Source organism: Sitophilus oryzae, unplaced genomic scaffold (genome assembly GCF_002938485.1).
Source record: "Sitophilus oryzae breed Bouriz unplaced genomic scaffold, Soryzae_2.0 scaffold_1509_pilon_pilon, whole genome shotgun sequence".
Classification (NCBI taxonomy): domain Eukaryota; kingdom Metazoa; phylum Arthropoda; class Insecta; order Coleoptera; family Curculionidae; genus Sitophilus; species Sitophilus oryzae.
In genome coordinates, this window is record NW_022146180.1 from 54,530 (window position 1) to 78,457 (window position 23,928).

The 23,928-nt window shown below is 37.3% G+C and overlaps 1 protein-coding gene across 1 annotated transcript in view; it reads right to left on the reverse strand.

The window, feature by feature from the left end:
- Positions 1 to 750: 750 nt before the first annotated feature.
- Positions 751 to 23,928, reverse strand: part of LOC115878420 (dynein heavy chain 6, axonemal-like) — a 112,005-nt gene continuing 88,827 nt past the window's right edge. The window contains exons 3-4 of the mRNA XM_030894934.1: positions 2,551 to 2,697; positions 751 to 885 (exon numbers count right to left, since the gene is read on the reverse strand). Coding sequence (XP_030750794.1) covers positions 751 to 885; positions 2,551 to 2,697 — 282 coding nt within the window. The remainder of the gene's footprint in view (positions 886 to 2,550; positions 2,698 to 23,928) is intronic.

Below are 23,928 nucleotides of genomic sequence, written 5' to 3' on the forward strand. Positions count from 1 at the left end.
GATAAGATTCTAGAAGCTTTTGATACGTCTTTTTCAGAAAAGATATAAAAAAACAAAATCAAACTATGTTTCCTTTGTTTAATGACATACTGCGGGAAATGCGAGAACGTCTATGTTTTCTAAATGATCTTTTTAAACAATACCCATCCCAAGAACTGCTTGACAATAGAAACTGCTTTAAAAACAGTATAGAAGAGCAATTAAAGTCGCGAAAAGGGAATATAATAATAGACTTATTTCTAATTCAACAAATAAGTCAAAAAGTATTTGGAAAATCGTGAATAACAACCGTGCCAAACTAGCAGAACAACATCCTTCAATGACAATTGGTTCCAATGCATTTAATGATTTTTTCTCTAGTGTGGCGGATGTCTTGGTCGGAAATGGACAGTGTTATATACACAGGATATTCCATTTAAGATTACTCATCTGCTGGATGAGGAATTAAAGTTCGGAGAGTGTTTTAATGAGGTCAGGGACGTAATTCTTAATTTAAAAAATAAAGATTCGCGTGACAAATTTGGGTTCAGTGTTAGGATTATAAAGATGATAAGGGAGAGCTTATCCTTAAACCGCTAAAAAAAATATTAATTTATGCTCTAGGGAATGCATTTTTCCATGTTGTCTCAAGAAGGCTATGTGGACAAGAATGATATATCTAATTATCGCCTGATTTCACTGCTTCCTGTTTTTTCAAAATTCATTGAAAAGTGTATGGCCTCAAGTATGGCGTTGTTCCTTGAAGATAATTTATTGCTGAACGTCCAACAGTTCAGCTTCAGATCCGGGATGTAGCACTGCCACTGTGCTGGCTATTCCGGACCTCGTTCCATTCATCTTAGATGGATTTGAGGGCAGGGAGCATGTCGGCGTGGTATTTAGCGACTTAAATAAAGCCTTCGATCGTGTGTCTCACGAGTTGCTCATTAAAAAACTCGACTATAATAAATTTAGTGTGGGTAGTGTTGCCCTTTTGAAATCCTACACGGAAGGCAGGATACAGAGGGTGGTCGTTGACGGTGTGTGGTCGAACCCAAGACCTCTTAAAAATGGTGTTCCACAAGGCTCAGTAACAACAACTTCGACAACAGAATGTGGGAACTGGAAACTTCTGCCCTATGTTTATATCTATTACAATGTTTAAAATAATAATTGTCATTGCGTACCCATCTATTATGGTAATTTTAACTTCATGTCTTTTGAGCTAATTTTTAAGTTAATTTTATTTTATATATGTGTTTTATTTCATGTTCTGACTTATATACGCCACTCTGTATGGTATTGATATCAATAAATTATTCTATTCTATTTTTGGCTTCCTTTCAGATCACTTTACATAATACGAAGATATGAATAATCTATATATTATATATCGATATAAATATATTTCGATAGTTTTGGAGTATCACAGGTTAGTATGTGGAGATATTAATATATAAATAAAAATCTTTTTCAACCTTCATTAAAAAAATTGTTACAAATACAAGAACTGTCCTGAATTTTTTTCCATAACAAGGGGCCATCCTCTGCCGGAAATTAAAACTAAATCCTCCTCCTCTCCTGAAATTAAAACTATATTAGGTATTTACCTCAGACGGTCTATATTTACTTTGCTATAAATGTGGTAATCTTAAATCATACAGGATGGTCAAAATTCTACACCAAACTTTCTGAAATATAAAATATTTTTCTTTGTTTGTTTAAATGAAACACTTATTAGATGGAGAATAAAAAAATGAACATTTTTTGTATTTAAAGTAAATATTTCAAATTTTTTAATGGTTTCGCAGATACACGCAGTATAATTTCATATGGCTCTCTCAACGGTAAAATACCAGAGAAAAATCATTGTGTGGCCTTAATAAAAATTTATTATGGAAAATGTCATGAAATATAAAACCGCGAATATCTGCAAAACCCTTAAACATTTCTAAATACTCTAAATGCAAAAATGTTTATTTTTTAATTCTCCATCTATTGGAAAATAATATACAGGGTGTTCCATTAAAAAGATATAAGAAAAATTATTTTTTTTATTTTAGAAAGTCTGGCGTAAAATTTTAAACATCTTGAATGATTTAAGATTAAACACATTTATAGCAAAATAAGGTACGGACTATCTAAAGTAAATACCTAATATAGTTTTGATTTCAGGACAGTTCTTGTATTTTTAATATTTTTTTTTAAGAAAGGCTGAAAAATATTTATTTTTTATTAATATCTCTGAAACTATTAAAATATATTTACTCATATCTTAGGATTATGTAAAGTGATCTAAAAAGAAGCCAAAAATGCAATAATATGCAGGGTGTACATTTAAAAAAAAATATTCCAAATCCACTCACACTTTTTTGAGCCACCCTATAGAAGTTAAAAAAATTTCCTGGAATACATCCTAGAACATACTTTAGATTTGCACTTAAACAAAATTCTTTTTAAGTTTTTTATTCTAAGAGCTACAGATGCCCAACGCACTTTTGCCGGACCCTGTATAATGGCCCAAACTGCGCCCCCATAGTATTATCTCAATAAATAATAAAATAATATTACTTTTGCGGTTCTTCTCATTACATCTTTCCAAGATTTATCTACAATAACAAATAATTTGGCTTCATTTGGAAGTTGCCTTTGAATATCCGGTGCCGAAAAAATAACTTCTAAATATATCCAACTTTGCTGGCAATTCATCCATTCATCCTATAAAAATAAAAATTAAAAATTTTATATAAATTTGTGAGTGAATGTAAAAAAGTACTGCCGTTTACGCCACACAAAAAAAGTATATTTCAACACTCTCAAGGGTATCAAAATTTATAGGGCATTCTCCGCAAATTGTGGGAAGTTGCGAGATTGTCTCATAGCCCAGTCAAATTAGAAAAATCGGTGGAAAAAAATCCCACAATTTTGAAAATGGTTTTAAATGATTTCTCCAGACTTGGGCTGATATGTGTTAAAAGTTCCCAAAGATAGACGATGAGCTCGAAGAGAGGGGAGTTAAATGTCACTTTTATGACTCTTTTTATCTTATATCTTGAAAAATATGACACCTACGAAACAATACTCTTAAAGAAATTGAAGCTCAGAAAATTCTCTACAAAATTGGTTCAATACATTATTTTCATAGGTCTAACCCTTTAAAAGTTTAGTTTAGTGGACAAAATTAACACTATTTCTCATATTGTATCTTTGCATTTAAAATTCAGTTAAAGTCTAAATTTAACCTTTCATATTAATAATAGTAATATTGATGCGGACCCGTGTGGACTCGACATAACCCATACCTAACCTAACTATATGTCCCGCCCCAAGATGACCTTAATATCGCATTAAAGAACAGACACCGTAATGATTCATTCGAACGTTCGATAAAAATCGAGTTCCGCTGGAATGGAGTAGTACCGGGTGGCCAACTAAGAATTGACGCCGGCTGTATCTCAGAAACTACTTATCGTATAACTTTGGGAAAAAATTCTAATAAGTAAATCGACCAAGAGAAATCGCTGGAAATTATTTTCAAATTCGAAAAATACCCGCTAGGCGGCGTTTCTCTAATAGCCAATCAGAAATCAGGGTTTCTCTCAAAAATATGCAGGTGAACAGGTATTTTAAATATTACTATTGTAATCATCGATAAATTTGTATTTTTTTATATAAAGTATTTTGCTCTATCTCATTAAATAAAGTGGTGGGGGAAGGTTAAACTTGCTTTTATTAAAATAAGGATAACTTTGGTTTGGGTTAAGCGATTTAAACAAACTAGAGCTCGTTTAAAAGAGCTTTTCTTCCTTAATGATTTCCAGTATAAATTTTGTTTTCACAATTTTTTTCGTGGTTGCTAGAGGGCGCTGTTTGACATCATAACAGATATTGCGTTTTTGCGTAAAGAAATTAAATAGGAGGCTATATTTCTCTTTGCACAGTTAAATAGAGCACAACATTTTCAAAATATCAGCGCAAACCGTAACTTTCTATCTGATCTCTAACTGAAGATATTAAGAGAACAAATCATGTTATTCTGCCGCTTAGGATTATATGGTCTAAAAATTATAGTAGTAGGCTAGGAAACAAAAAGAGGTAAATTAGTTACGTCAAAATATCAAAACGTTTAAGTTCAGTTTTCATGCATCCGAATTTCGGGCGTTTTTTTTTTAAAAATGACGTTATATTTATTTAAAAGTGTTTATGTAACATTATCATCCATCCATATAATTTTTACGAATTTTTTGGTTAATTATACGTACTTAGTTAGGTTCAGATTAAAATGTCCGAAAGTCGGAGAATCAATTATTTTATTAAAATTTCTAGGAATTTTAGCCGCCATATTGTTTTTAACAGAAAAAACCGCCAAATTTCGTATGGTCGAAAACTAGGGCTTTATTCCTTTATTTTAGTTATTAATCCAAGTTCGTCCTTGATTTCATTTGTTTTCGTGTTTTACATGTTGTTTGTGTTATTTATTATTATATTATAAAGTTTATGTCGTTTGAGTCACTTTTCATATGGCACCGAACGAAGGTGCGAATCTTAACAATATGCACTACTGCTCCAAATCTGCCCTTGATGCAAGTAGTTTAGCACCAAGACCGTTGGTCGTTAAATGTTTACGCAGGAATTCTAGGATGACGAATGATTGGACTTTTTTAATTATCTGAATGAAATCAACTATCCATAATTTTTAAGAAATGATTTGCCTATTTTGTTAGGGGATCCATCATGATGAAATTGCATTTGTTGCAATTTCATCAGCATGAATGTCGTCGGTGTAGTTGAGGCAGTGGTGCCGCTTATTTTGCTATGAATGTGTGGGACTTCTTGGATACCACTTACTTTAGTAGAGAGAGATGCTGGAGCGGCATATTTCCATGGCCAGTTCGGTCATCGGATACAATATGCCTCGGTTTTAATTTATGGGGTCGAATCAAAACCGAAACATGGATAGATAATAATTAAACGGTATTAAAATGAAATTAAAATATATTTTTTTGGTATTTTGACGTAACCAATTTACCTCTTTTTGTTTCCTAGCCTACTACTATAATTTTTAGAGTATATAATCCTAAGCGGCAGCCTAACATGTTTTGTTCTCTTAATATCTCCGGTTAGAGAGAAGATAGAAAGTTGAGGTTTGCGCTGATATTTAGGAAATTTTGTGCTCTATTTAACTGTGTAAAGAGAAATATAGCCTCCTATTTAATTTTTTTATGCAAAAGCGCAATATCTGTTATGATGTTAAACAGCGCCCTCTAGCTACCACGAAAAAAATTGTGAAAACAAAATTTATACTGGAGATCATTAAGGAACAAAAGCTCTTTTAAACGAGCCCTAGTTTGTTTAAATCGCATAACCCAAATCAGAGTTATCCTTACTTTAATAAAAGCACCTTCCCCCACCATTTTATTTTATGAGATAGAGCAAAATATTTTATATTAAAAAAATTACAAATTTCTCGGTGATTCAATAGTAATATTTAAAATACCTGTTCACCTGCATATTTTTGAGAAAAACCCTGTTTTCTGATTGGATATTAGAGAAACGCCCCCTAGCGGGCATTTTTCGAACTTAAAAATAATCTCCAGCGATTTCTCTTAGTCAATTTACTTAGAATTTTTTTCCCAAAGTTATATGATAAGTAGTTTCTGAGATACAGCCGGCGTCCATTCTTAGTTGGCCACCCGGTACATACGAGAACATTCAAAACCTTCTCTATGCACCTAATGATCTATGGATTATTCGAGAACTCTTTAGCTGTGGGATAAAATCCGACGGCTAGGACCTGAGGAGGACAGAAATAAATAGATGAGTACAGTCGTCGCGCTAAATTCAAAATATATTCTTTCTAGATAAATAATTATAAATAGTTTGTATATCTTTAAGTCTTTTAATCGTTATTGTTTGTTACTTAGTGTAGAATAAATTGTGTTTAAATAAATTGTGACTTTCTATCCACACGAAACCGAGGAAAAACGTAACAATTAGTGTCAAGTGTGGCGTGTGTGTAGACTAGAAAAATAAAAAGCTGACAATGGCTCCGAAAAATGATTGAAAGATTTGAAAGTGTCGGAATCAAAATGCATACTGGAAGAGAAGGAATGCGAGATAGATGGAAACAAAAGCATTTTGCAAGCCAGACTGAGAGACGTTTTGATTGAGGAAGGTGATGATCCTAACACATTTTGCTTTGAGTTGGAAGGTGACCTTGACTCGTCCTTACAAAAATTAGACAACTTGAACAATTTGAATAGTAAAATAATTGATTTGGAAGTTAATTTGGAAGAGAAAATCAGTGATAAAATTATGGAAATTTTCCAGGATTTAATCAATACATTAGAAGATAAGATCATCGAAAATTCTAAAGATATACAGGCCAGCTTTAATAATAAAATACTCAATTTGGAAGAAAGTATAAACATTAAGATAACAGATATTATAGAGAATTCTACGGAACTACAAGACAAAATAACACATATTGAGGATGATGTAAATAGAAAAATCGAAGTTTTGAAAGAAGAAATACCGAAGGCGAATTCACCAAAACGTCAAGAAGTATCGGAGGACTCGAAACTAGTCGAAATTAAGTATACCTCAAAGTCGGTTATGAAGCCTCCACAGTTTGACGGAAAAACCGCTTGAGCCAATTATTTTTGCCAATTTGAGGTCACTGCGAGAACGAACGGCTGGACAATCGCTGAAAAAGCTACCGCTTTGACTATCGCACTGCGGGAAGATGCGACTGACATTCTGCAGACACTCTCACCATCGGAACAAGGAGATTATCAGCAATTGGTACGACGTTTAGTACGACGTTTAGTACGACGTTTAGAAATCGACGTTTTGAAACTATCATCAGGCCAGATATTCTTAAAATATCGAAGAAGGTTAAAACAACTCAATGGCGACTACGTACTGCTACGGGAAGCTCCGCTGCTGTCCATGGGGAAGTAAACCTTAATTTTGTTATCGGGAGCACCAGTTTTGAACATCCAAAGTTAGTAGCAGATCTCCAAAATGAACTTATTCTCGGAATAGACATCATGACCACTAGAGGTTTTGAACTAAACTTCAAAAAAGGAATTTTAAAAATAAATGAAGAAGTGGTTCTACATCGAAAATATGAGAGGACGCTTTGCGTGGTAGTAGCGAAGATGTTTCGATCCCTGAGCGCTGTGAGATATTTTTGGATGGTTGCCTGGAAGGTAAACTGAATAATGGGAGTATTATTCTGTTAGAGCCAAGGAATCATGACAGCGATATAAGACAAGGAGTCGCTGTAGGAATGGCCCTGCTACGAGCGAAGAAGACTGTACCGGTAAGGGTAATGAACACTAATTATTATTTGGCGTTCTTGAAGAAAGAAACCCTGTTAAGGTACTGTTGCTCGGTCTCCTCAGTTATTCAAAGCATGGAAGCCTCGAAAGTTTCGGCTTCGAAAATGCCGGACAAAATGGCGAAGGCGCTAGAAAATGTTAACGCATTATCTTTCCAGGATAGTAGAAAATTGAGAAACCTAATTATCAGGATGTGTTTGATAAAGGAGAAGCAGGACATAGAGGTCGTACCAATTTAGTATAACATAAAATTGACACCGGAGATGCACGACCAATCAAACAAAATCCGAGAAGACTTCCGCTCGCCAAACGTGAAGAAGTTGACAAAATCCTCCGAGAAAGGAAAGAAGAGAGTGTCGTCGAAACAGCCCGTGGACATCGCCGGTAGTACTAGTAAAGAAGAAAGACGGTACCACCAGGTTCTGTGTTGATTATCGGCAGCTCAATAATGTTACCAAGAAGGATAGCTATCCCCTGCCGAGGATAGAAGATACCCTAGACACGCTGGCGAGGTCGACGATATTCTCTACCTTGGATCTGAAGAGTGGATATTGGCAAGTCAACATGGCGCCTAAAGACAGAGAGAAGACCGCGTTCGCGGTGGGCTCCGGACTGTGGCAATACTGTCATACCTTTTGGATTGTGCAACGCGCCAGCTACCTTTGAGATACTAATGGAGTCTGTGTTAAAGGGACTACCCTGGGCTACCTGTTTAGTGTACCTGGTTGCCATAGTTGGCAAATCCTTTGACGATCGTCTTAAGAATTTGGAAGAAGTTTTCAGGCAACCAGCAAACTCTGGTTTGAAACTTAGCCCTAAGAAATGTCATCTGTGTCAAGAAAATGTACAAGGTGGGTCAAATTCGACGCTTTTAAATGGAAACACCTTTTTATATAGGAGATGGACGAAAACTAATATCGGTGTCTGGAGCGTTTCGGATCTGTCTAATATCGGTATCTGTTACCGTTTCGGAGTTATGGGGTGTGTTTCAAAAATGTGCATTTTTAACAAATCGCTGTAACTTTTTTGCTATGGAAAATTTTGTATTTCTATGAAGACATTTCCAAAGCACCTTTTTACGTAGAATTTAATTGTTTAAGTATAATGTTTTAAAAATTAATAATTTAAATGATGAACAGAAAAAAAATGATGGACAGAAAAAATGATTTTTTATTTGGGACACTCTCTATATTTTTAATTAATTGAAAAGAATTTAAAATTAATTTTCCAAAAATATAGCACACTTGATATTTTGTTATAATCAATCCCCTTCGAAATACAGAATTTTTAAAAGGTCGTCACTTTTAACTAGTAGGCTTTGGACCCCTTATTGATGATATGCCCTTAATGGAACTCGAAAACATATTTTTCCAGCAAGACAACGCACCGCCTCTGAACGCTGAAGTTATCAGCAAATTATTGCAGCCAATTAAAAAATAATTAGATAGCTAACCAAGATCCCAGCCGTTAGCCGTCGAGGCCGCATGACTTAGTGCTCATGGATCTAATTCTATGAATATATTTGCGGAAAAATAAGATTCCTTATTCTTCCGTATAATCTAGAGAAGAATTAAAAATACTTAGCTAATGAGAGGGTATCTTTCACACCCACTGAGTTAACGAATTCCGCGAGAAATTTTCAAAAACTGGCCCGTCTGTCCATAACAGAAGACGGTCGATATGTCGAACACTTTGTAGCAAAGTCTCATGTCTTGGTTTGCTATTTATTTTTATTGTTATTAGATATAGTTTAAATGTGTTGATGTTGGTTAAATATATTTTAAATTGTTATAAAATTCTGCATCTCTGATAGTAAATATGATTTTCGTTTTAATTGATGCTCACAGCTAGAATTGTTTTGCATTACAGCCGGTGCCGTTCAAAGCCTACTTATTTAAAGCGGGCGAATTTTTATATACTCTATATCTCTATATCTCTTTAAATACTCTATATCAGTATATTTTTGGAAAGGTAATTTTAAATTATTTTCAATAAATTAAAAATATAGAGGGTATCCCATATAAAAAATCAAATTTTCTGTTGATAATTCTTAAATTATTAATTTTAAAAAAATTATACTTAAACCATTAAATTCTACGTAAAAAGGTAATTTGGAAATGTTTTCATAAAGATACAAAATTTTCCATAGCAAAAAAGTTACAGCGATTTGTTAAAAATGCATATTTTTGAAAAACACCCCGTAACTCAGTAAACATCCAGTAACGGTAACAGATATCGATATGTGGTTTTCATCATCATTTTTTGACAAAAATTGAGCTCCAGACACCGATATTGGTTTTTGTCTATCTCCTATAGAAAAGGGTGATTCCATTTAAAAGCTTCGAATTTGACTCACCCTGGACACTACTTGTGCCATGTAGTCTCCTCCCAAGGAGCGGTAGATCCACAAAAGACCAAGACAGTGGAATTTTGGCCGATGCCCAAGCTTGCTTTTTGGGACTATGCACATATTATCGCCGCTATGTACAGGGTTTCGCCACCATCGCAAAACCATTGACGAGACTTACCGAAGGCGAGAGGCGTTTCTCTTGGGACTCTGACGAGGCATTCCGAAGATTGAAGGAAGCCCTGACTAGTGCTCCCATACTTAGCTATCTTCTTGGCAACGGAAACTTTATATTAGATACCGACGCAATGTTGGATTATGCGCTGTTCTGTCTCAAATCCAGGATGACTAAGAAAAAGTAATTGGATATTTTAGTAAGACCTTGTCAAAACCGGAAAGGAACTATTGCGTGACCAGACGATAATTACTAGCCGTAGTTAAAGCAGTGGAACACTTCTACAAGTATCTCTATGGAATAAAGTTCTTGTTAAGAACAGACCATGCTGATTTGAAATGGCTGTTGCAGTTTAAGAATCCTGAAGGGCAGGTAGCTAGATGGATCGAACGATTACAAGAATTTGACTTCGACACAGAACATCGATCTGGGGTAATCCATCGAAATTCCGACGCATTTTCCAGAAGACCTTGCGCTAAGGACTCTAAGCATTGTTCCCGAACAGAAGAGAAAGAAGCAAAACACCTAAGAACAACTGTGATTAAAGAGACTTGGCAACCCAAAGATCTTGCAAATGAACAAACCAGTGACCCAGAATTAGGTTTAGTAATTAACTGGAAAAACGCAGACCAACGTGGGAGGAAGTTTGTAGATATTCGCCAAACGTGAAGTCGTACTGGGCCCAGTGGAATTCCTTGGTGATAGATAATAAGGATGGTTCTATTGGGTGAACTGCAAAGAAGACGTGAGGGCTTGGTGCAAGAAATGTAACGTTTGCGCTACTATCAATGGGCCACAAAAGCGCAGTAAAGCTCCAATGCGCCAGTACAATGTAGGCAGTCCGTTCGAACGAATAGCGATCGACGTGGCTGGTCCTTTCCCGGAGACGAACGGTGGCAACAAATAAATTGTGGTAGTAATGGATTACTTCAGCAAATGGGTCGAGGCCTACGCGTTACCAAATCAAAAAGCGTCCACCATTGCTGATGCCCTTGTTAAGGATCTGCAGGTTTGGTGTTCCCATGGAGCTGCATTCAGATCAGGGAAGAAACTTTGAGTTCAATCTGTTCCAAGGCGTCTGTGAAGCCCTTAACATCCGCAAGACCAGGACGACTGCTCTGCGTCCACAATACGATAGGATGGTTGAACGCATGAACAGAACCATCAACCGGCCAAAGTAGTCTCTGACCACCAAAAAGACTGCGACGAATTTCTTCACCTTTACCTGTTGGCCTATCGTTCATCCGTCCAAGAATCCACAGGGCAAACTCCAGCCAGTATCGTTATGGGACGGGAAGTGCGCTTACCTTGTGATCTGAAGTTTGGTTGCCGACCGGGAGAAAATGTTGCCGGAGAAGATTATGACCATAGACTACGCCAAAGAATGGACGACATCCATCAGCGAGTCCGCCTAAATATTCAAAGCTCTAGTGACCGAATGAAGAAGCACTACGACATTCAAGCTGAGCATGGAGGATACCAACCAGAGAATTTGGTGTGGCTATACAACCCGCAGAGACGTCGTGGATTATCTCCGAAGCTACAATCCTCGTGGGAAGGGCCATACGAAGTCATGGATAGGATTAATGATTCTGTTTACCGTATTAGAAAATTACCAATAGGAAAACCCAGGATAGTCCATTTCAACCGTTTATACCCCTACCAAGGCGAAATAGAAGATCGTGCTGGGACCGTGAGAACCTGCAGCTTTGATCCCCCTGATTCGGAGATGTCCTTTGATAAATTCATGGCCCGATACAACAGCAGTGAGAAGGCTCGCTATGGTGTGACCTAAGAAGAACAACGATACCTCTTTTCCGTGCCTCCTGGTTATTCGCTCGCTCACTGTGACCCGAGATTTACGGATGTCCAGAGGAATCGCTGCGACGTTCAATGAGAAATTTGCTCGTGTCGGAGACAGGATCTAGAGATTGGAAGCGTCTTGAGGCTAACCGACAATGCACATGGTCAAGCAAGGTACATCTTCTACCTGGTCACCAAGGAATGGTCCCCGAGTAAGCCGACTTATCTCAATCTATGGAAGATCCTGATTAAACTGAGAGAAGCCCTGCTAAAAAACAACATTACATGATTAGCCATTCCGAAGCTGGCGTGTGGACTCGATGGTTTGAGTTGGTGTACAATCCGGAACATGATTGAAGTCTTGTTTAGATTTACGGGAGTCGAAACACTCGTTTTCTGCTACAACCCAAAGCTGAGATCGGGAAAGAAAACTGTAGACTGCTATTTCTATCAGACTCCTCAATGTACCAGTGGCCAGCTTTGCAAATACCTTCATTAACCGTGTACATCTCGGGACGAGCATGTACCTAAGAAGGAGACAGTGTTGCGGACCCGTGTGGACTCCACCTAACCCACACCTAACCTAACTATATGTCCCGCCCCCAGATGACCTTAATATCGCATTAAAGAATAGACACCGTAATGATTCATTCGAACGTTCGAGAAAAATCGAGTTCCACTGGAATGGAGTAGTACATACGAGAACATTCGAAACCTTCTCTATGCACTTATTGATCTATGGATTATTCGAAAACTGTTTAGCTGTGGGTATAAAATCCGACGGCTGGAGCCTGAGCAGGACAGAAATAAATAGACGAGTACAGTTGTCGCGTTAAATTCAAAATAAATTCTTTCTAGATAAATAGTTATAAATAGTTTGTATATAGTTCTTTAAGTCTTTTATTATTATCATTATTGTTTGCTACTTAGTGTAAACAAATTGTGTTTAAATAAATTGTGACTTTCTATCCACACGGAACCGAGGAAAAACGTCACAATATTAAGAGGTCCTTATGATATCTTTCAAGTCTTCATTGCATCGTGACTTTTTGTCTTCCGCTGGAGAGCACTAGTGCACACAAGACTTAACAATAACTGCAAGTTAAAGATTAGTGCATGCTTGCGTTACAGCAATAAAAATATACCACCGCATTTAGCCCAGCTTCAAATATGGTAGAAAGTATACGAAAACCAAGAATCATGGTTTATGCTCCATGATTGCACAGAGTTGAAGATTTCTATTCTCGCCTGCAGTATATTTTTCTAATGTTAAAGTAGCACGAAGCATTTGATGCATTATCATTTGAGGTCTGGTTCCCTGAGGTAGCATATTGCGATTATATTCTACATTATTTCTTCCTGTAGATACAGTTAATGTAAGTGTAATTTTTACATATCTGCACTACCCAATCTATTTCGTCAAAGCGCATATGAAAGTGTGATTACTGAGTCTTCTCAATCTACAATAATTGAATACAATCATCATATCCACATACATAACATGAGTCCCATACTTTAAATTTATCTATATTATTCCACATTGTCCGTTTTAGACAAGTAATTTGTATTCAATTATTCAATAAGGAAAGTGGTTTTAATTTACTATTTATAATAATGCATATGTATCTTTACTTTTTTAATTTAGCAGGTCTTTCTAATTCTTTTTTAATTTTGTACAATATCGTATAATATATTATGATATTTAAATTACAAAAGAATCTATGTTATTAAAGATAAGGTGCTTTAATTTTCATTATAAGACTTTTGAATTGAAGAATTTGATGAAGGTATTTCTTATTTCCGTCACAAAAATTAATTCAGAAACGTAATAATTCCCTATTATTTTATAAATGTATTATTACTTATTTAGTTTCTTTAATATATTATGTTTGTTGGGTTTTTGAAAGCCGTACGATGCGTATAAGGCCTTAGCGCAGGACCTTGAGCGACGCTGGCGGGGAGGGAGCCGCTGGAGATGTGGCAGACGTCACGTAGGCCCAGATCGCAGCCGAAAAGCTTACAAAAACCAGAGATAACTAGAGATGCCCAAGCCAATGAGTCAAAAAGTATCGCCTAAATTGCATTGGTCGACTGTACCGAAAAAGAAAAAGATGTCGCTGTCGACATCCGGCGATATTTCAAAAACGCGCGCCCCTATTTATTCAAATTTTATTATTTTTTATTTACTTCCCAATGACAAAAAAAACACAAATATATGAATGAAATAATTTAATAAGTATAAAAATGGTATTAACATGTCAATATATGTTACAATAAAAGTAATATCACAATAATAAAAGTAGTGAAAGAACTATGAGTTAACACAAGTCTTTGCATAGAGTGAATATCTTAGCATTTCCTGCTGAAAAAAAAGAAGGATATATTAGATAAGAAAGAAAGCACTTAATATAAAATTATTACACCTCCATGAGACTAAAAAACTGAAATTTCCACTAAATATTTTTTCTCTTCATTTAGAAGACAAAAAAACATTTTTAAAGTTGCCTATTTCAGGTTTGTCTGTAGGAATGTAAAACTTAGCCAGTAAATGTCTCATAATTACTACAGTACTGTCTGTGTCCCATTCAATTTTAGACTATATTATAATATAATTTTTTTTTTATTCTTTTCTTTGACCTCTCAATATATATTTTATTTAATTTTTTCTTGGCTTTAGGTCAGGTAAAAATGAGAAAAACGGTTTTTTATATTAAAAATTTCATTGACGTTTCGACCTGGTAGGGTCTTTATCAAAATTTATTACTTGAACGTAGATTTCGGTCGATTTGTTTTAGTTTTTATTTTAATTTTTATTGTTTTCTTTTTACAATTTTATCATTTTCATTCTGAAATCTTAGCAAAGAAAATAATCCAATATCCAACATTGGTATCCACACACATAACATAAACATATCAATACAGTAATTATAATATAATATGACAATGATATATACCGGGTGTTTTGGAAAGTGGCTCACCCCTCTAACTTTTTTATATTTTTAGATAAATAAACGAGATTTGGTACGTTAGTATATGATGTAAATCAGGATTGATTGACATATTCAATTGTTTTCAGTCAGTTCCTGTTTCACGGGAAATGACCACAACTATTGATTTTTAAATGGCACCTTCTGTATTTTTTGCCTTATTTGATAGAATATGACACTCTGAATATAATGACATATCATGTCAACTTTCGACATTCCCGCTTTAAAAAAATCGTATTTAAAATCTCATTCTAAAGTGCCATGGCTGTGTTAAAAACACTAATTTTTAATCAACAAACCTTGGAAAAATAGGTTTGATTGTCTAATGTTTTTCGTGTCTTGTCCAGGCCAGTTAAAAGATGCCCAAATCGTATTTTTAATCATATCTCAATTTTTTCAAACGGAACGAGGGTGGCTCATTAGCATATTTGGAAAAACCATTTTTTACGAGTTCACATATATATGTCATTCTATTCAAATTGTTATTTTCTATCAAATGAACTAAAAAAATACCTAGGCTGTCATTTAAAATCAAATCGTTGTAGTCATTTCCAATGAAACAGGAAGTGACGGAAACAATTGAATACGTCAATCAATCTCAATTTATGTTACATACTAACATACCAAATCTCGTTTGTTTATCTGATCAAATAAAAAAGTTATAGGGGTGAACCACTTTTGAGAAACACCTGGTATATAATGTTGCGAGCCGGTGTGGACTCGACCTAACCTCACAATATGGCCCGCCCTCGGATGACCTTAACATCGCATAGACACCGCAATGACTCATTCGTTCGAGAAGAATCGAGACCCACTAGAATGGACGCGTACATACGAGAACATTCGAAAACCTTCTCTATGCGCCTAACGATCTTTGGACTATTCTAGATTTCTTTTACCTGTCGGTATAAAAGCCGGCGGCAGTGGCCTAGAGAGGGCAGTTATAAATATACAGTTGACGCGCTAAAATTCAAAATAAATTCTTAGTTATAAATCGTTTGTAAATAGTTCTATAAGTCTTTTATCGTTATTATTTTTGTTAATTAGTGTTAAATAAATAGTGTTTAAATAAATTGTGACTTTCTATCCACACGGAACCGACGAAAAAACGTAACAATTGGTGTCAAGTGTGGCGTGTGTGATAGACTAGAAAAATAAAAAGACTAACAATGGCTCCGAAGAAATTGTTGAAAGACTTGAAAGTGTCCGAACTGAAATCCATATTGGAAGAGAGAGTGAGACAGATGGAAAGAAAAGCATTTTGCAAACTAGACTGAGAGACGTTTTGAGGGAGGAAGGCGAGGATCCGGACACATTTTGCTTTGAGTTCGAAGGTGACCTTGACTCGTGCCTACAAAAATTAGAAGCTAAAATGACGGAAAACTCTCAAAAATTAGAAGACAGTTTGAATGATAAAATGACAGAGAATTCTCAAAAATTAGACGACAACTTGAACAATTTGAATAGTAAAATAATTGACTTGGAAGTTAATTTAGAAGAGAAAAATCAGTGATAAAATTAATATTTTTGGAAGATAAGATCGCAGAAAATTCTAAAGACATACAGGCCAGCTTTAATAATAAAATACTTAATTTAGAAGAAAAGATAACAGAAAATTCCAGTTCCATTACAAGACAAAATAACACAAATTGAGGACGATGTAAATAAAAAAATCGAAACTTTAAAACAAGAAATAGCAAAGGCAAATTCACCAAAATGTCAAGAAACATCGGAGGCACCGAAACTAGTCGAAAATAAGTATATCTCAAAGTCAGTTATTAAGCCTCCACAGTTTGACGGAAAGACCGCTTGGGCCAATTATTTTTGCCAGTTTGAGGCCGTTGCGAGAGCGAACGGATGGACAATCGCTGAAAAGGCTACCGCTTTGACTGTCGCACTGCGAGGAGATGCGACTGATATTCTGCAGACATTGTCACCATCGGAACAGGGAGATTATCAGCAATTGGTACGACATTTAGAAATGAGGTACGGCCAAGCTCATTTGGAACATGTCATTCCCAGCTAAAAAATCGCATTCAAAAGTCAAATGAGTCTCTGCAGGAGTTTGAAGCCGACGTAGCCCGCCTCGTTCGCCTTGCGTACCCTGCTACGCCAGAGAATGTTATGGAGCGGTTGGCAGTACAGGCATTCTCCGACGACTTACGTGACAACGAGACAAGACAAGCACTTCTCCTAGCCCACCCAACGCACTTGGTGGATGCTTTAGCACGTGCCCTAGAATTTGAGGCCGCGAAACAAAGTTCTCGGTCTTTAGGAAGAGTACGGGCCATCGACGAATGTTCTGACGAATCCGTGGAAGGGATTATTCGGAAGATAATGGACCAGTACATGGGCAAGAAGGGACCGATTCGTTGCTGGAACTGCGGACAGGTGGGACACGTGCGCGAAGCCGTTGTAAGGAGAAGAACGAAGAACCGGCTTCGTCGAGGTCGGAAAACTACTAAGGGTCGAAATGAAGGGGCACACGTCGACCTGTACCCAACATGCCCCAACGAAAACTGCTCAAGTCGCCTCGCTACAACACAAATTCAACAGCATTTTTTGTGGATGGTTTTGTTGATGGAGAGTTCCGGACCATGCTGTTGGATACAGGTGCGACGAAAACTATCATCAGACCGGACATTCTTAAAACATCGAAGAAGGTTAAAAACAACACAATGGCGACTACGTACTGCCACGGGGGCTCCGCTGCTGTCCATGGAGAAGTAAACCTTAATTTTGTTATTGGGAGCACCAGTTTTGAACATCCAGTGTTAGTAGCAGATATCGAAGATGAACTTATCTCGGAATGGACATCATGACCACTAGAGGTTTTGAGCTAAACCTCAAACAAGGAATTTTGAAAATAAATGAAGAAGAAGTGGTTCTGCATCGAAAATGTGAGGAGACGCTTCGCGTGGTGGTAGCAGAAGATGTTTCGATCCCTGAGCGCTGTGAGATATTTTTGGATGGTTGCCTAGAAGGTAAAATGAATAATGGGAGTATTATTCTGTTGGAGCCAAGGAACCATGACAGCGAAATAGGACGAGGGATCGCTGTTGGAAAAGCCCTGCTACGAGCGAAGAAAACTGTACCGGTGAGAGTAATGAACACGAATTATTATTCTGTATCCTTGAAGAAGGGAACCCTCTTAGGGTACTGTTGTTCGGTCTCCTCAGTCGTTCGAAGCGTGGAAGCCTCCAAAGTTTCGACTTCAAAAATTCCGGACAAAATGGTGAAGGAGTTAGTAAACGTTAAAGGATTATCTCCCGAAAATAGAAGAAAATTGAGAAACCTGATAATCAAGTATCAAGATGTGTTTGATAAAGGAGAAGCAGGACAGAGAGGTCGTACCAATTTAGTACAACACAAAATTGATACCGGAGATGCACGACCAATCAAACAAAATCCGAGAAGACTTCCGCTCGCCAAACGTGAAGAAGCTGATAAAATCCTTCGAGAAATGAAAGAAGAGGGTGTCATCGAACCATCTAACAGCCCGTGGACATCGCCGGTAGTACTAGTAAAGAAGAAAGACGGTACCACCAGGTTCTGTGTTGATTATCGGCAGCTCAATAATGTTACCAAGAAGGATAGTTATCCCCTGCCGAGGATAGACGATACTCTAGACACGCTGGCGGGGTCAACGATATTCTCTACGTTAGATCTGAAGAGTGGATATTGGCAAGTCGACATGGCGCCGAAAGACAGAGAGAAGACAGCGTTCTCGGTGGGCTCCGGACTGTGGCAATTTACCGTCATGCCTTTTGGATTGTGCAACGCGCCAGCTACCTTTGAGAGACTAATGGAGTCTGTGTTAAAGGGACTATCCTGGACTACCTGTTTAGTGTACCTGGATGACATCATAGTGGTTGGGAAATCCTTTGACCATCATCTGAAGAATTTGGAAGAAGTTTTCAAGCGACTAGGAGTTCTGGTTTGAAACTTAGCCCCAAGAAATGTCATCTGTGTCAAGAAAAGGTACACTACTTGGGCCATATAGTCTCCTCCCAAGGAGTTGCGGTAGATCCACAGAAGACCAAGACAGTGGAAGAGTGGCCAATACCTAAAGATAAACATGAACTACGAAGCTTTTTTGGGACTATGCACATACTATCGACGCTATGTACAGGGTTTCGCCACCATCGCAAAACCATTGACCAGACTTACCGAAGGCGAGAGGCGTTTCTCTTGGGAATCAGATTCTGACGAGGCATTCCGAAAAATTGAAGAAGGCCCTGACTAGTGCGCCCATACTTAGCTACCCTCTTGGCAACGGAAACTTTATATTGGATACCGACGCTAGCAATGTTGCATTAGGCGCTGTTCTGTCTCAGATCCAGGATGGTCAAGAAAAGTCATTGGTTATTTTAGTAAGACCTTGTCAAAACCGGAAAGGAACTACTGTGTAACCAGACGAGAATTACTAGCAGTAGTTAAAGCAGTGGAACACTTCTACAAGTATCTCTATGGAAGAAAGTTCTTGTTAAGAGCAGACCATGCTGCTTTGAAATGGCTGTTGCAGTTTAAGAATCCTGAAGGGCAGGTAGCTAGATGGATTGAACGATTACAAGAATTTGACTTCGACACAGAACATCGAGCTGGGGCAATCCATCGAAATGCCGACGCACTTTCCAGAAGACCGTGCGCTAAGGACTGTAAGCATTGTTCCCGAGCAGAAGAGAAAGAAGTGAAACTCCTAAGAACAACTGTGGTTAATGATAGTTGGCAACCCGGAGATCTTGCAAATGACCAAACCAGTGACCCAGAATTAGGTTTAGTAATTAACTGGAAAACACACAGGCCAAAGACCAACGTGGGAAGAAGTTTGCAGATATTCGCCGAACGTAAAGTCGTACTGGGCCCAGTGGAATTCCTTGGTAATAGATAACGGACTACTTCGCCGTGTGATCGAGAGTCCGGAGGGACAAGAAGAGAGAAGGCAGATCGTCATTCCAAAGAAGAGGGTCCCAGAAGTCTTGGAGGAAGTTCACAATGGAACCAGCGGAGACATCTTGGTGTTACCAAGACACTTGGCAAGCTGCGTGAACGGTTCTACTGGGTGAACTGCAAAGAAGATGTGAGGGCCTGGTGTAAGAAATGTGACATTTGCGCAGCCATTAATGGGCCACAAAAGCGTGGTAAAGCCCCTATGCGCCAGTACAATGTTGGTAGTCCCTTCGAACGAATAGCGATCGACGTGGCTGGTCCTTTCCCGGAGACGAACGATGGCAACAAATACATTGTGGTAGTAATGGATTACTTCAGCAAATGGGTCGAGGCCTACGCGTTGCCAAATCAAGAAGCGTCCACGATTGCTGATGCCCTTGTTAAAGAATGGATCTGCAGGTTTGGTGTTCCCATGGAGCTTCATTCAGATCAGGGAAGAAACTTTGAGTCCAATCTGTTCCAAGGCGTCTGTGAAGTCCTGAACATCCGCAAGACCAGGACGACTGCTCTACATCCACAATCCGATGGGATGGTTGAACGCATGAACAGAACTATCAACCGTTATCTGGCCAAAGTAGTCTCTGACCACCAAAGAGACTGGGACAAATTTCTTCACCTGTTCCTGTTGGCCTACCGTTCATCCGTCCAAGAATCTACAGGGCAAACTCCAGCCAGCATCGTTATGGGACGGGAAGTGCGCCTACCCTGTGATCTGAAATTTGGTTGCCGACCGGGAGAAGAAGTCGCCGGAGAAGATTATGTCCACACACTACGTCAAAGGATGGACGACATTCATCAGAGAGTCCGCCTAAATATTCAAAGTGCTAGTGACCGAATGAAGGAACACTACGACATTCAAGCTGAGCATGGAGGATACCAACCAGGGAAGTTGGTGTGGCTATATAACCCGCAGAGACGTCGTGGGTTATCTCCGAAGCTACAATCCTCGTGGGAAGGGCCATACGAAGTCATGGATAGAATTAATGACGTCGTATACCGTATCAGAAAATTGCCAAAAGGAAAACCGAGGGTAGTCCATTTCAACCGTTTGAGCCCCTACCAAGGCGAAATAGAAGATCGTGCTGGGACCGTGAGAACCTGCAGCTTTGATCCCCCTGATTCGGAGATGTCCTTTGACGATTTCATGGCCCGATACAACAGCAGTGAGAAGGCTCGCTATGGTGTAACCAAAGAAGATCAACGAGACCTCTTTTCCGTGCCTCCTGATTATTCGCTCGCTCATTGTGTGGCTCGAGATTTGCGGATGTCCAGAGGAATCGCTGCGACGTTCAATGAGAAGTTTGGGCGTGTCGGAGAACTACGCCGACAGGATCCAGAGGTTGGAAGCGTCTTGAGGCTAACCGACAATGCACATGGTCAAGCAAGGCACATCTTCTACCTGGTCACCAAGGAATGGTCCCCGAGTAAGCCGACTTATCTCAATCTATGGAAGACCCTGATTGAACTGAGAGAAGCCCTGCTAAACAACAACATTGCACGATTAGCCATTCCGAAGCTGGCGTGTGGACTCGATGGTTTGAGTTGGCGTACAATCCGGAACATGATTGAAGTCTTGTTCAGATTTACGGGAATCGAGATCCTCGTTTGCTGCTACAACCCAAAGCTGAGATCGGGAGAGAAAACTGTAGACTGCTATTTCTACCAGACTTCGCAATGTACCAGGGGCCAGCTTTGCAAATACCTTCATTCACCGTATACATCTCGGGACGAGCATGTGCCTAAGAAGGGGGCAGTGTTGCGAGCCGGTGTGGACTCGACCTAACCTCACAATATGGCCCGCCCTCGGATGACCTTAACATCGCATAGACACCGCAATGACTCATTCGTTCGAGAAGAATCGAGACCCACTAGAATGGACGCGTACATACGAGAACATTCGAAAACCTTCTCAATGCGCCTAACGATCTTTGGACTATTCTAGATTTCTTTTACCTGTCGGTATAAAAGCCGGCGGCAGTGGCCTAGAGAGGGCAGTTATAAATATACAGTTGACGCGCTAAAATTCAAAATAAATTCTTAGTTATAAATCGTTTGTAAATAGTTCTATAAGTCGTTTATCGTTATTAGTTTTGTTAATTAGTGTTAAATAAATAGTGTTTAAATAAATTGTGACTTTCTATCCACACGGAACCGACGAAAAACGTAACAATAATTTAGATATATATTTTATAAGTGAATATATAAACCCATCTCGATTCAAATAAAAATAGATTATTTACTGAGATAAATGTGGAGAAGCACTGTTTGTGCTGACAAATGTGGTTTAGATTGTCTTTTAAATAACTCTTTAATAACTGCTTCCACTTTTTAATCATCTGAATGGCACCTTGTGATGTCATATGATATGATGGATTCTTCTCTCATAGAGCCCTTTCTGCTTTTCCTCAAGCCTCTTTGTACCTACTGTTTTCATCAGCACTGTCAGTTTCATTTACTTTGGTTTCTATTTATTCTAAAATTGGTAACTTTAGATTATAAAGTTATATACGAAAGTAGTATACAAGTAAAAACAGAATTTATAAAAAGTTTTAAATTTTTTTATATTTTATATATAGTCTTGTGATTTAAGAACTTTTCTTTTTTTATATATATACAGGGTGCTACAAATTCGAGGTACGAGCATTAGTATCTCGGTAACCGTAATAGATACAAACATGATTAAATTGGGGCAAAGTTAGGCTTTGTGATGTTCACCAAGATGCCATCAGAAAAGTTTTAATAATTTCAAGGATAGCTGAGTTTTTTGGTAAAAACGGATTTTTTTGAAAATTAATTTAATTTTTTTCTGTCGTTACTTTTAAGATAATCAAAAAACTAATTGCACATTCTCATAGCCGCTTTATAAGGGCTATCTGATGGTATTTTTAGATTTTTAAATTAGTTGATAATTTGTAAGATACAGAGACCAACTTAATTTTTTTAAATACGGACCTGCATTTTTTATTTTAGATTTTGAAAGAACTCGGTCTTCTGAGTACAATGATATGCCACACTTAATATTTTTTTTTGTTTCGGACATTTGAACACAACTTATTTAAACTAATTTCAAGTCCGGCTCTGTTTTTTTTAAGTATTTAATCTATTCATCGTTACAATATTGATAAGCTTTCAAATTTAACAATGGCGTGGGGTAAAACATTGAATATGGAAAATCAAATAATGCAATAAAATAATAAAAAATAATATACAAATGAATGCATTACTTCACGTCATTTGTAAAAGTGAAATCCATACATCTCTACATTTACAATATAGAGTACAAAATGCTTTCGGAAGTATAAAAAGAAAGCTCAAAGAGCTATAAATAAAATTGAACGAAAAATAAATTTGTGCAATAGGTAGGGTGGTAACCCTTTCGAATATGTAGAGCATTAGAAACTAGTTTGTAGAAGTTGATTTATTTATAATAACTACGATGAATGCTAAGCATATTATTAGATCGCACACCGAGATTTCAAATTCACAATAAAAAAGGTTAAAAATAATACAATCTTTAAATTGCTGACCTGGATATAATTTATTTGTAACTTCCAATTGGCTCGATTTTCCTTATTCAGTGTTAATTAGCGCTGGTCAATATTGTTGTGCTGAATAAAATCAGATTAAATAATTAAAAAAAAACAGAGTCGGACTTGAAATTATTTTAAATAATAATTAAATAGTTTTTTGTTGTTGGTACCTTAACAACAAAACAAAAAAAAAGTATAAAGTGTGGCATATCATTGTACTCAGGGGACCGAGTTCTTTGAAAAACGGAAATAAAAAATGCAGGTCCGTATTTAAAAAAAATAAGTTGGCCTCAGTATCTCACAAATTATCAGATAATTTGAAAATCTAAAAATACTATCAGATAGCCTTAATAAAGTGGCTATGAGAATGTGTAATTAGTTTTTTGATTTATTTAAATGTAACGACAGGAAAAAATAAAATTTATTTTCAAAAAAATTTGTTTTTTCCAAAAAACTCGAAATTTTTAAAAGTTTTTTGATGGCATCTTGGTGAACATCCCAAAACGCAACTTTGCCCCAATTTAACCATGTTCGTATCTATTACGGTTTTTGAGATACCAATGCTCGTACATCGAATTTGTAGCACCCTGTATAGTCTTGACTTTTAAGAACAAAACATCCTAATTTGTTTAAAGAAATAAGAATATAAACTTCTTTACTTACAGCCATCGTCCTTTTTTTAGGTAAACCATTAGTTCTTTGATATAACTTGATATCCTGGGATTTTTTCTTAGGCTATGCTCGCTTTTAATTATTCTGACTGCTAAAATAATTGCTTCTAGGACATTTGTTTCTCTATTAACAAAGTACT